At 43.2% G+C, this 13,549-nt stretch overlaps 2 protein-coding genes across 3 annotated transcripts in view; one reads left to right on the top strand and one right to left on the bottom strand.

Moving 5' to 3' along the window:
• Window positions 1–13,549, bottom strand: part of jing (AE binding protein 2 jing) — a 118,054-nt gene that overhangs the window by 9,164 nt on the left and 95,341 nt on the right. The window contains exon 1 of one of the 2 annotated variants that reach the window (XM_017236827.3): window positions 536–725. The exons of the other annotated variant lie outside the window; for it this stretch is intronic. The gene's annotated coding sequence lies outside the window, so the exon portion shown is untranslated. Of the gene's footprint in view, window positions 1–535; window positions 726–13,549 lie in introns of those variants that run through there. 2 annotated transcript variants of the gene reach the window in all.
• On the top strand, window positions 9,850–10,819 carry LOC108122268 (uncharacterized). The gene is made up of 4 exons (XM_017236829.3): window positions 9,850–10,004; window positions 10,065–10,256; window positions 10,325–10,557; window positions 10,614–10,819. Exons 1-4 carry the CDS (start codon window positions 9,965–9,967, stop codon window positions 10,632–10,634), a joined length of 486 nt encoding a protein of 161 aa, XP_017092318.1. The 5' UTR covers window positions 9,850–9,964; the 3' UTR covers window positions 10,635–10,819.

Below are 13,549 nucleotides of genomic sequence, written 5' to 3'. Positions count from 1 at the left end.
CGTAAGCAAGGCTTTGTGGACTCTATTCGAGCACACACGGGACATTTTAAATTCATAGAAAGGCGCCCAGCAAAAACGACAACAATTTAAATTTTATTAGAAAATCCCATTAGATACACACGCACACTCCCGCAGCACGGAGGCAACTTCCACTTCCGCCAGAAGTTGCCTTTGTTGGCCGAGGCGAGTGTGTGCGTGCGAGAGAGTGGTTGGGGTGTGTGTATCCAGCACCGCCCCCTCCCACACGGCCGCACACTCTCCTCTGCAAGGCATGAATGAAAACACTGAGGGGGCGGTGGGCAAAAAATCATTGCATATTTGCTTGGGGAAACAACAACACGGCCGCAAACAGTGACAGCCAGCAGTTATTTAACACGTGATGTAAACGGAATGTAAAGCATGCTGTAATAGTTCGCGAAACTAAAAATGCAAGCGGTGCGCCGGCATGATATTTTATGTACATGCTGTCCCTAGCTTATGCCTTTTGTGAGGCGATGGCGCTGGCGATCTGAGGCCTTTTCGTCGGTATACTAACATTTATCGAAAACCAGCTATCCAATTCGTATATCCAAAGGCAGGGCTCCGCACCGTCTTCCGTTTTCCGCTTTTCCACTTTTTCACTCACTCAAACTCAATCTTGAACTCAAACTATGACGCTAGCCGCAGAGCTGGCCTTCAACTTTAATCTCGGTCTTAAAGCATTTTGTTTTCGGCTATCTGTTAAACCAAGCTCTGGCTCTGGCGTTGTTTTTGTTGCTTTAATTATCCACACAAACACTCCGACGTCCGACGGGGCACTATACACCATCAGCGACCTGAACCGTGCCTTTTTTTCAACTCCGATTCTGCGGTCCGCGCTGCAACGTCCGTCGCGTTGGAAAGTCGAAGAGAAAATGACCTTGGAAGAAATTGGACACGAAAGTTGAAGGGAAAAACATCAAAGTAGGGAAGAACAAACAGCTGTTGGCTCTCATAATGGGATATTCTCTCTGGTTCGCTCTTTTACGAGTCCGCCGGCTAAGCACGAACAGGACTGAACGAAGGGCGAGCCGACACGAGTGCTCAGAAAGAACATAAAAAAGAGACGAAAGTGTTGGTCCTTTTTTGTGCCCGTATTTGTTTTTTTTTTGTAAATATGAATTTAGTGATGGTGCGTTTTATTATGAAAACAATTAATAATAATTAAAAAATATGTAAACAGCAATTTTAAGTTTAAAATTGATTAAACTATTTTATATATTATACGCTTTTATACGAGTAAACATTGAGTAAGTATCAGAGAATCCTTTTGCGAAAAATCCTTCGATCGTTTTTTAATATTCATAGATTGTGTGTATGGTACATGGTACATTTATGTACATGGTATGCATGTGATATTGTCTCATATGTATATTTTTTAGTGTTTGTTTTAATATTTAAACTTGGACTAGAACTTCGGCAGGAGTTAGATTTTCTTTTTCGTTATTTGGCTGTTGTTGTTGGCACGTTAAATATTTCCTGTTTGTCGTCGTCTCTCGGCGTTGAACCCGCAAATGGCAGCAAAGTGAAGTCAGTGAAGGAGGCGGGCGACTAGGGATGGCTGGGAGATGAAGGTTGCTGGAGGTCGGTGGCAGCAGTTCATGTTATGGTCACGTACTCCTCCCTCTTGGCAGGAGTACGGCATCGCTCCCCTTGTGGCTTGACTGCGTTTTACTTTCTTTTCTTCTCGCTGGCTTGCCTCGTCGAGCTCAAAGGTTTATCTAATTATTTAGACGTTTTTCTCCCATTCTGAGTGGCGTGTAAAAATATTTAATTTTCCGCATAAATCCCTGGTCTTGTCTATTTAGAAATTGTCAGAAACATGTACTAAACTGACTCCTTTCATTGGAAGAAGTTATGAAAAGTTTGATGGGAACTCATATCATCAGGATACTACCAACATGGCTCTTATTCTCTGAGCACCATCCCAAAAAAAACCCCCAGTAATATTTCAGGTTTTACCTTCAACACTTTCAAGGAAATTCTATAATCTGCATAAATTTCATACGCTTTTAACCACTCAATACACCAGAAATAGGAACCGAGAAAAGGGTTTTGGGTTCAGCCCCACCCTCGGCATATACAATGTATGTTTTAACGTCAGTTTTGATATATGTATTGGCTGGGGCATATTTTCATATATTACAAACTGTTTTTGACAGCCAAGACGTTTCTCGGCAGAGAGGGTGGCGGACTTGAGGACCAGTGTGAGCCCATCCATTATAAGTTATGGCCAGGACGTGTGTCTATTATTTGATTTGGGTTTCAGTCTGCTAATTTGGTTCTTTCTGGAAGATTATTTTACACTAGAATTGACAATTGAAATTGATGCTATAGCATTTTGTTTCATTAGTCGTGGAGATTATTCATGTATCGAGTATTCAGATATTAACCTGCTTTCGACCTTTGCGAGTATGATAATGGAAGTTGTTGGTGATACTTAAACCCGGTACTCGTATCGTATAGTATAAAGTATCTTATAGTATCGTATCGTATAGTATCTTATCAAAGTATATGGTAATAAGAGAGGAAATATTGAAGAATCATTTGAATCATTTTAAAGGAAAAACACACAAAGGAAAAAATTATTTGGTCTGCAACGACCGTATAAGTGTAATTCGTCACCTACTTAAACGACCATGCATGGTATTAGGTGCGATATTTTAAAGACTCAAAGGTAAATAAAAAGAGTTACGGATACAATCAGACCTGGTCCAAATGTCTCAATTTACCATCACGGACCTCCGTAGGTTACCAAATGGCCAAATTCTCAAGACAAACACTGGACTGCAGACTCAACCTGCAGCCTGAGCGTGGAACTGAGTAAACAGAAAATAGGTCTTCCGGGCGAATGAAAACATTGTGCTCCGGTTCAGTGGTACGTGTGCATGTATGGTGCTTGTGCTCACATATGAATATCCCGCCTGACTGGACCCCCCCTCGTGGCACCCCAATTATAACGCGCTAAACAATAAAGAAAATAATAATAACACACATGTATGTGCTTCGTGTGTGTACCCTCGTGTGTGTGTGAGTGTGGTGTGTTTGTCCTGAACAACCCTCGCTAATGAAGCTGCAGCTCAGCCCTGTTTGCACACGCAATTTGGATTCTGCTTACTTCTTGCTTTGCGAAGACCCGGACATGGTATCGGATGCGAACGCGGACCAGGAGCTGGACCTGGACAGGGAACTGGATCTGGAACTGGGTCTGAGCATGGGCTTAGGGCCCAGGGCTTACAGAAAAAAAGAGTAAGAAGAAAAGCTGCAACAGCCTCATAATTGATACAGAGTTGAGTTGAGTTACCAAAGAAGTATTAAAAACTCGATGTGTAGAGAAAAGTTAAAAATACTACAAAAATGGGATAAGCCCAGTAACCATATGCCATGAATTCGAATTCGACAATAGGTTTTTTTCTACTTAGTGTTACAATAAACACACCGAATGTATGTATTCCTCGGCTTTATATTGTACCCCCTCGCGAGCCTCGCTACTAAATTTGTCTCTAAGGCATGCGGTTCGACACCTACATATGTATGTATGTACCATGATATTTAAGGTTTAAGGTTTTAAGGTTGTAATGATATTTAAGGGTATGTGGAGGCTAAGAGATGTTACAAATTTTCAGTTTTAAGACCTTTATAAATGGGTTATTTCGAAGTCTGAAGTGTAACCCACATTAACATACTACAGATTACAGGATATTCAAAAGAAACGATATTCTTTGGATATTTATAAGTTCTGTAGGATCTGTAGTTATCTGTAGTTTCTGTAGGTAAAAAAACGAATAATGAACATTTTTGGATCAGGACTATTTTTTACAAAGAGGAAAATACACAACAAATGCCTTCAGAAGAGTAAAGACAACCTTGGGAAGATATAACTCTGGATTAAATAAACATCGTTTTACTCAATAGAATGAATATTATTATATTTTGAGGAGGGTTAAACGATTTTCTCATGGAAGATCTCTACCGGTTTTTATTTTTTTACTATGTTTATATATTATGTGAAAAATATATAAACTTATGTATACAGAAATGTTTTACATATAATAGTTTATATTATATGAAGTGTATAAATGTGCAATGTGGAGGGGATCCTTATTGAGGTTTAAGTTTAGGCTAATACCTAAACCGTTCCCAATACCGTTATAATGAACACATTGTGCTTTTTTATGCTAATACCTTCATTAGCTCAGTATTTTTTTTAGCACCTGTAGCATACATATGTATGTATGTATGTTGAGTAATCCTATCAGTCAATAGAATTAGAAGACGCTTCCACTTATATTTGCGCGTGTGTTGTTTCGTTTGTTTCTTAGTAGATAATTCTACAATTTTTAGCGAACTTGAACCAAGAAAGAACGTAAGGAGATATCATGGAAATCCGTGGAGCTGTTTGATTTTACTTTTAAAGATAGAAATCGAAAATAAGCCATACTGGACCGCTTAGCCCTCTCAACTGCAGTGGATACATCGAAAGTCGCTTTGGATGGCCAAACACTCGACACCTCTTCCGGGATAGTTGTAATTGATGTTTGCTGTAGATGCTTGGCGCGGCTATATGGTGTGTCTATTTGGAATATATTCCATTAACAATTCCAAAATCCTCCGGAGCAGACTAGTTTCGGGAAGCGAGTGAGTCGGTCGGGGAGGGACCGCTTTGTTTGCCGGGAACAAATACAAATACAACAACATGAAATCACAGCTGCGGGCAGCACTGCGCTGCCGACCTCGTCGTCGACATAAAAACGCACCGCCTGCTGGGCATCCACAATTCCATCTTTTCTGGCTGGGACTCCCCCACTCCCGTTTGATTTGACATTGTTGGTATTCCCGGCCATCTGCTGTCCCGTTTGCTCTGTCAATTCCGTCTTTTTCTCGGCAAACATGTTGGTGTTAGCGTTTGCTGGTGTTTGGGCCGCTTTGTCGATGGTGTTAATGCACACTTGCTGCGCTTTTTACAGGCCTCTTCCAGGGAAAAGTTTGAAATTAGTTCTGTAAAGTGTGGAAAATGTCCAACCAGAGTCTAGTTTTTTAAGGTTACATACATATGTACATTGTCCTTTAAGTAACTTTTCCTGATTGAAACTTTCGAAAACTGTCGGTAATAGAATTCCCCGAATCTACAAATGATGACTGAGAACTATTCCCCATATATGTGTGTATATCTATATGTATGCCCTGCACTTCCCTGACAAAACTAAAAGTGAGCTCTTGCACGCACGAATGGATCAAAGTCCACCCTATGTCCTTGAAAAACAGTTCCATTTCGAATTAAATAACCATTTCATGGAAATTCCAAGTGACTTCTCGGTGGTTGGCTGTTCAAACCCCAATCCACCTATGCCACCTTTAATTGTCCTGCTCTTTAGCAATGCGGTTGCGCCCTCCCCCTGCTCCAGCCTCTCCAGCCTCAGGATTTCCAAATTCTGCAAGCTTTCGTGGGCCCTGTGTGAGGAGCAGTTGGCTGGCGGCAAGTACGCCTTGGGGCGCCATAAAATGCTTAATAAATTGCAAAAGTGCGTCCAAAGCGGGGGACAACAGAGGGAGGCGGAAGACGGCTCAGACGGACTCACGGCAGATACAAACATATTCTAATGAAGCGCAAGTGGAAAGCTCTGCGAAGGCTCGCACACACACACACAGGCCCGTTCACACACGTTGTTGCTTTGGGGGGCGGGAGTGGGCGTGGTGCTTGGCATGCGAGGCACGTAATATGTATTGAATAATTACATTGGGTCGCCTAACGGCATACGAAATCAGCCCGATGCCGGGTTCCATTCGGGCCGAAGTCAAGTCTAGGCCGCGTCAAGTGGTGGGCCGTCCGCCGGCCGGACATTAGCCCGGCCGCGACCCCTCCCGGAGAAACTCTCCTGCTGTCGCGTAATGAGCGCCGCAGGCTTGAAAACTCCGAATCGCCGCAGGAAATAAGCTTTTTGGATGACTAAGGCCCCGGCGAGGGCTGGGGGGATAAAGATTGATGAATCCACAGAAATGCATTTCGCCCGAAAATTGAATTTCGATGGAACTCGGAGGCGGAGACAAGGAGCTGCGGCAGCCGGAGGTCGAAGGCCTCTAAGTAGTGCTAAAGTATCAATCAAAGTGCGTGCTTCGTCCAACCGTCATGGAGTTTCGTTGAATTCCACCGCTGCTCAGCCAAGGTGAGGAGATGCCTCTTCTGAAAACGAATCTTGGCAGCGCGGAGGCTGGAGAGTGAATCCGAACCCCTTGAGAGGCATCCGATGAAAGACCTCAACTGTTACCGAATCAGAAAATAAAAAGAAAAACAAAGCCAGAATTCGAAAGATGATTTATCATTACAAGAGGGAATCTGCAGTAGGATGAATCGGGGGAATTACATGCATATTCGGTTGCCAAGGGCTCGAAAAAATTAGCTATGCTGGAAGAAGAACATACGTCTTTATTGAAAAGAATAGGCTTTAGAAGTGGTATAAAAATACGGGCTATAGATCCATTCTTATACAAAATAAGATAACCTTCTCGCATAGTAATAACCACCTTCCAAAAAATAGTTCCATCTCACTCGGAAAACATGGGAATATTATTCTCATCCTGGAAAATGCTTATGTGAGATGAAAAGAGTAAAGTATGTTTCAAAATCTTTCATAGTAAAATATATAATTTTTAATGGAGTACATTAAACGTAATATTTATAGTATTCCATCGCTATAGCTAACTTCAAAGGGCACTTAAAGTTTACAATCGATATCTTCAAAACTGTAGGGCTAGTCCCATCATGCCTGTTTTGAATCACAAAAGGATCCAAACCAAGAATATATGTCCGGAGAATATAATATGAATAATATGAATTAATATAAGGCCGGAAAAATTCGTTCCTTCACTACTTTAGACACTTTTGACCAAAATTTAATACCCTCTTCAAAGCCAAAATAAAGGTTTTCTTTCAGAACCATTTCTAATGGTTGTCGCTTTCACAAGAAAATACTTGGATATATCCGTGAAGGCATTTCTAGAAATCGATATTTTCAAGTTCTATTTAATTGTGAATCGCAAAGAGCCTGTTCTTTTGGATCTTAAAAGTACTTCAAATCAAACAAAAAAAGGATTTCGAATTTTTCTGAAATATATAAATTTTTGTTGAGGACAGAGTCTAAGGATATCCTTAGGTGGCGAACCATTCTGTATAATTTAATTGGAATTTTTAGTGTTGGTCTGTTTTTTTTGTATTTTATATTCAGTCTTCCTGCTTTCCTTTATTTGTTACTGCTTCACAGCACCCAAAAAAAACATAATAATCGAATTAAAATTGTGAACATGTTTTTTAAAAAGTAATACCATTTTGGTCTGACTTTGTAGCCGTAGTGGGTTGATGTTCGCAGAATATTATGATTTATAAACATCTTGGTGTTTGAGCTTAAAAGAAACGTTTTCTGGCTCTAACAGCGTGCCAGTTCAGTGTTTTGTCAGAACAGGATACTTGCAACTTGAAACTGGCAGCTCAACATGCCACTCGATGTCGGTTGTCTTAAGTCCACATGCGACTTTCGCAAAATAAAAGCTCACAGGTCAGGGCCTCGAGAGATGCCTGAGGGTGGCAGATTGGGGATTTTGCGGCCCGGGCACTCCAGCCAGTAACCACAATTTCTGTGTTTACTTTCAGTTTTAAGGATTAATTAAAGCTTGACGGGAGAAGGTGAGTTTCTATCATCCGAATGAGAGTGGGTCGCTCTAGGACAGTAAGTCGAAAACAATTTGGGTGAATCTCGTCGACTTTTGGAATTCGATCTGAAATGGTGTCTTCGCGGCCGAATCCATTAACATTAAATGGTAATAAACGACGGAGAACTCGAAGATTTCAACAGCCCGGTTCTTCGAATCGGTAAATGGAACCAGTCCAAGATCAGGCTGCGATGGGTCACAGCTGATAAATTTATTAAATGCTCCGGGGACTCGGAAGACGACCCACAAGAGCTCTGGGGTAGGCCATGGCGACTGAAATTTAATACCAATTCGGGGGATGACTATGTTGCTGTCGATGTGTGCCCGATAGTTGTTGCTGTGGCTGTTGGTGTTGCTGTTGCTATTATTGATGTTGCCTGGTGTCATTGTTGCTGTTGCTGCTTTGATGAGGCGGCTGTCATGCGGGGTTTCTCCTCGGGCCTTGCAGACGGACAAATGATTTTGATTTCAATTTTTTCCCCTTTTGTTTGCCACCAACTATAACTGCCCTCCCCTCCAAGGGAGATACAATCAGGAAATATTTGATGACTGCGAGGGAAATGTTTTATTGTTACAATGTTCCATTAATGCCACAGCTTCAAGACCGAGATGTGGGCAGACTTTCGAGCACTGAGCTCCCCGTGGACCGACTTCAATGCGAAGGTAATAAATTCAAAACACTTCAAACTTCATTTTCTCATATTAAATTTCCAAAGGCACAGGGCTGCCAGGAGGAGGTGGAGGACTACACAGGACCACAATGCAGTGTGCCATTGCCTTGTAAAAATTGGCACCCAGCCACACGGATACGTCGCAAGAATTTGCATATGAAAGCCCGAAACTGAATCAATGGGGGCTTCCAGGAGCACTCGCACATGACGTGTGACTGCAGACACCATTCACCCACTCCCAGGTGCATCCGTGCATCCGTCCTAGTCGAGGAGCACTTGCAATTGCCAGTGAGGTATTAATGACGACATTTGAATAACAATACATCGGCAGAGGGCAGGGCTTGCCAATGGAATTCAAACGGATTCCGTACAGCCCCACTCAGCCTCCAGCATCCCCAGCAATTACATCTTTCTGCCAGACTTCCTCGGAGACACAGTCGGACAAGTCCCAATGAAGGGCACTTCTTATCCCAATGAAACCCGCTTGGAAGGATCTCACGAAGGTTTTTATACTGACCTTCGAGGCCTTGATCGAATTAAGCGTAAAGCCCAGCCTAATCGTATGAATCACAGGTCGATTTGCAGATTTAGAACACTCGATTTCACAGTTCTTGGCACCTCCGCAGTCCGGTTACTTTGCCTTTGCATATAATAAAGGCGATTTCCAGGAACCGCTGAGCCGAGCCCAGTCGGTTCGATGGCGGCCCACGTAGCATAATGAGCACAGAATTCTGGGGAATTCGCCAGGGAGGAAGAATTCATTAAAAAACAGCCGGCCTTCCTCGTGGTATCACAAAGATGCAGCCGTCATTCCGATGCCCTAAATGATGGGGGTCCGATCGCATAATCTGTAGTAAAGTCTCATGTAAACATTTCTTTGCTTTCAATGGGACGATTTAATAGTAACAACGATTTTATTCAACAAGAATTTTAAATAATAATGAGAAGTAAAAATTTTTCATTTTTTTTTGATTTATCAGGGCAGTATAATAATTTCCAGTGGTAGAATTAACAAGGAAGATCGGCTTTAAAGTATAAATACTATATTAAAGAAAACAGTTTCCCCTTATAAAAACGTATGCTTGGATATTATTAATCGTAATAGATTTTGATGATTACTAGATTAAAAAATGTTGATGTAAACATTTTTGTACCTAGAATTAGAGGATTAAATGGAGAACAGCTGTCGAAAAAGCTACTTTGATTTATTTATTGAAGTAAAGGTCTAAAGAATAACTTCCAGAAGAAGGAGGCACGAGGGAGGTTCGCTTTGAAGGATAAGTGGATCAAATAAATGTTTCTAATAATTATAGGAATATTCGTCACCTATTGTGCCAAATATGAAAAGGAATCTTATTCCTTATTCCTTGCTTTTAATATGTGAAATGGATCAAGAAGAAAGGAAGGCAATGGTGGATTGGTTTTAGTTAGTTTGGGAAGTAATTCGTAAATGTAACGCCCAGGATTCTTAGAATGATAACAAAATTCTTTGCTCCTGGGGATCCTGAAGTTTCATAATCACAGACGCTTAGATATTTACACAACACGAGAAAACAAAATTTTGAAGTGAAATGTGGATATACCTAATTCTTTTCTGGCTGTTAGGACCAGGCAAGGACCCTTGAATAACGTCCCCTTCTTTTCGGGCCTCTAAATAAATTCTTTTTGCAGGCATACTGGGAAGGTGCATCGACTGCAACAAGAGATGGCACCATCACTGCAAATCGAAGTTCACAGGATACTATTGCGCTGGAAACAGGAGCATCGTCAGCACAGAATATCTCACTAACAGTGAATATGCGACCAGTACATCGGATCCTGTGATGCCGTTTGACGTGTGCACACCGTACCCCTACGTGCTACGTATGATCAGCCGATTCCTGGCTTACTGACTAAGTTTAAGGTCTCTTGTTTTCCCATGTATTCCCCAGACTATGCCGAGAGTTACTGCTGCATGTACTCGCCCAATCTGGGGTGTCACGTGGCCTTGCACCCACATGTTTACAAATACGAAAAGACCCCGGGTACCTATTGCGACAAGTGCCAGCGGCACTGCCTTTGTGATGAATTCGGAGCGGCACCCAGACTCGGGTCCTGGGCGGCGGTTCGTCTTTTAGGGATAGTCGCTCTGCTGAGCACCTTTTTGTCTTCGTTGCTGGAACCGGTATGTTCGCCTGGTCTCTGCCCCATAAGTTACTTTTACCTTTTCTTTCAAAACAGACGATGGTACTGAGTTACTGAGACAGAGCCGACTGTCTCGAAAACGACGTTGGATAAACCGACGCAAAGGACATTTGGAAGGATATGCTGAAGTATGTCCATGCCTGGTCACACAGCCAAGGATTCATTCAAAAATTGTAGTGTATTGAAGGCGTGGAGTAAAGCAATTGATAATGGAGCACCTTGTTAAAGCCAAGTACCTGGTATCTATGTTTTCCTCTATTGAAACCGAGGAGTGTACTTTTCCATTTGTCGAATAGATGAAAAGAAAATCATATCACAAAAATTGGTCAGCAAACAATGTCGGTTGTCCATTGGCCAAAACACTTGAGTGATTGAACCAGGCGACTGGCCATCTCCTGTCCGTTCCGAGTCGCTTTTGGCGGACAAATGGGACGAGGTTCGGACGGTACGTGACTGGGAACATTATTGTTTGCTTATCTACACCTAATTGCTTCTGGCTACACTTAATAATACGGTGCCACATAGGCACAGCGTCATCGCCGTCGCTATCGTGGTCGTCATGGCGAAGTCATCTCCACCCAACGCGACCCAAGGAAGGCGGGGAGCTCTCGGACGAGTTCGCGTTGTTTGTTCAGCTTCCCACTTTGCGTTGGTCGATTCTTTCCCTCCGCTTTCATTCAGCTCGGGATTTGTTGCACCATAAAAAGGGCTTCTCGAGACTACTCCCCCTCGGACCGGGCTGCCCCCACTCCCAGACTCCCTTGGCTATTGTGCCCGGCACAGGGCAGGAGGCAGGGAAGCTGCGCGTCTCGGAGCCGCGTCTGTGGCTATTTGTTTTCTCGTCGACGGTCGACCGTTCTGTTGTCTTCTTGTTGTTCCTTGGCCGCTCCTCCTCGGCTTCCCCCGGCCTTTGCGCTTTTTCAATTTGGTGGGATGAAAAATTTCATTGGAATTGGTTTTTATTGTGGGGCCCTCTGATGGATTTCTTTTTTCGGAGGTACAAATTGTGTGACGCTAATGGAGCATTTCGGCGGAGGCGGGGGCGTTCGGTTGTGGCAGAGCATCAAGCATTGACACGGCTCTTAGTTGTCCAGCTCTTTAGCTCTTGTACGGAATAGTTTACAGATAAGAGGTGAATCATTTGTCATAATTGATTATTGCACTACCCCTTCTTCTGGGGTTCTAATCAAGGCATCCTCCATCTCTTAGCTCTCAAACTGGAGTGCTAATTGTTACGAGTTCATCCCCATGGACATGGGGTGTTTTCAGCTGCCTTTGAATGGGCGGGGAGTCAGGGGAGTGGGGAGGAAAATGTTAGGTCTCCGGGCTGCGTGTCCTGTGACGACTTTTCACCATTGGCGGGAATGTTGATGCAGTTGTTCCACTGCGACAATTGCTAATTTGAGTGCAATGGGAGGCGTGGCCAGGAAGTGCGTGCCTCTGCCGACTTACGAACTGCAAAAATCAATTGATGTTTTGGGGAAGCAGGAAGTGGCAGGAGGAACGGCTGCGAACAATAATCAGGCCAATAAACATTTCATTAACAGGCCTCAGAGCCAGAACCAATCATAACAACAAGACCGCCGTCTGCGAATGCCAGACTCTGAACTAGGGAGGGGGAAACAAATTCCCGTCCTCCCTTCCTTCCACAGACCCAAGGGGCAGGCACTCCATAGCCGCCACTTTCGTTTTCATACTCCATGACTGCCACAAGACTAGAACTCCAGACAGAGCCGGAAATCATACATAGTGGGTCTTAAATTATTGATGGCATACTTATCGTAATCAAATGGCTTTCGTATCAGTCAGTGGGATGTGTTCATACCTGAAAGAGATAAGAAATATTAAAGTTAGCTAGTTTCGGCCAATCACGATGCTTAATAATTTGGGTGTTAGAACAACTTGGCTTGGCTTGGCTCCCCGGTGAACTCCCCGGTCCCCACCGCTGGCTGCCCAGACATCTGCTCGCAACAATCAAAACAAGAACAATAGGACGGCCTACACGGGCCCGATCCCTCCCCCGAGGCCCAGGCTGCTACCCCAAAACTGGTTAATCCCACACAAGCCTTGCCGATTAACGAAGCTAGACCGAACCGAACCCAAAGGCAGACGTGAACCCCAACCCAGTCCCAGTTCCAGTTCCCAGCCCGCTCCCAATGCCAATTCCGAGTCGAGCCCTGCCGATCTGAGCCGCAATGGAAATTGCAACCGAAGAGAAGTTGAGATAACAACTGCAGATATCCAGGGGCAGGAGCCGCAGGAAGGCTGCCAGGGACTCCCGCAGAAACAGTGACAGCAAGGGAGCCAGTAACAGTCACAGTCCGGGACAGAATAACATTCGGGCTTTCAAAGCACGACTGGCTGCGGGCACCAAATGCAAGTAAAAAGTAAAGCAATTCCAATTAAGGCGATAGCGGTAAAGTGCACTGCACGAATTTGGATGGCAATTCTATCAAAATTAAGAATAAAATATAAATACAGCTCCTAACATAATCTCTAGAATGAAGGGTTAGATGGTTTCCTATATAGATACAATACTATCGTGTTACAAATGTAAGATTTCTAAGCACTCTTTATTTATAAATATTATCCTTTTTTGCCAGTGTTGTCACAAACCTTTGTTTAACTCTTAGAAAATAAGCTTTTCACAACCAGGTTCTTTTTTTCCATCCACTTTGTATATTTTAAAAAATAATATTCATTTGATAAATAATCCTATCTTAATACCAAACAAAAGCCATGTTTCATTGTGTTGATTTAGATACTCTTCTCAGTGTTTGAATAAACGCCACCGCCTTCAGAAAGGGTTAAGGCCAAAGGGCAAGGGTCGACAAGGGCAACAGGAAGTCCAGGAGGCGGGCAGCCGGAAAGTCATCCCATTAAGGGCAGGGCGATGGGAAATCCAATTGCAGATATCCAAACTAAATAAGCATATAGATGGGATTAAAATTTACAAAGGTTAACAAACAAAA

Source organism: Drosophila bipectinata, chromosome 2R (genome assembly GCF_030179905.1).
Source record: "Drosophila bipectinata strain 14024-0381.07 chromosome 2R, DbipHiC1v2, whole genome shotgun sequence".
Taxonomy (NCBI): domain Eukaryota; kingdom Metazoa; phylum Arthropoda; class Insecta; order Diptera; family Drosophilidae; genus Drosophila; species Drosophila bipectinata.
This window is presented reverse-complemented; position numbering and strand designations above follow the sequence as displayed.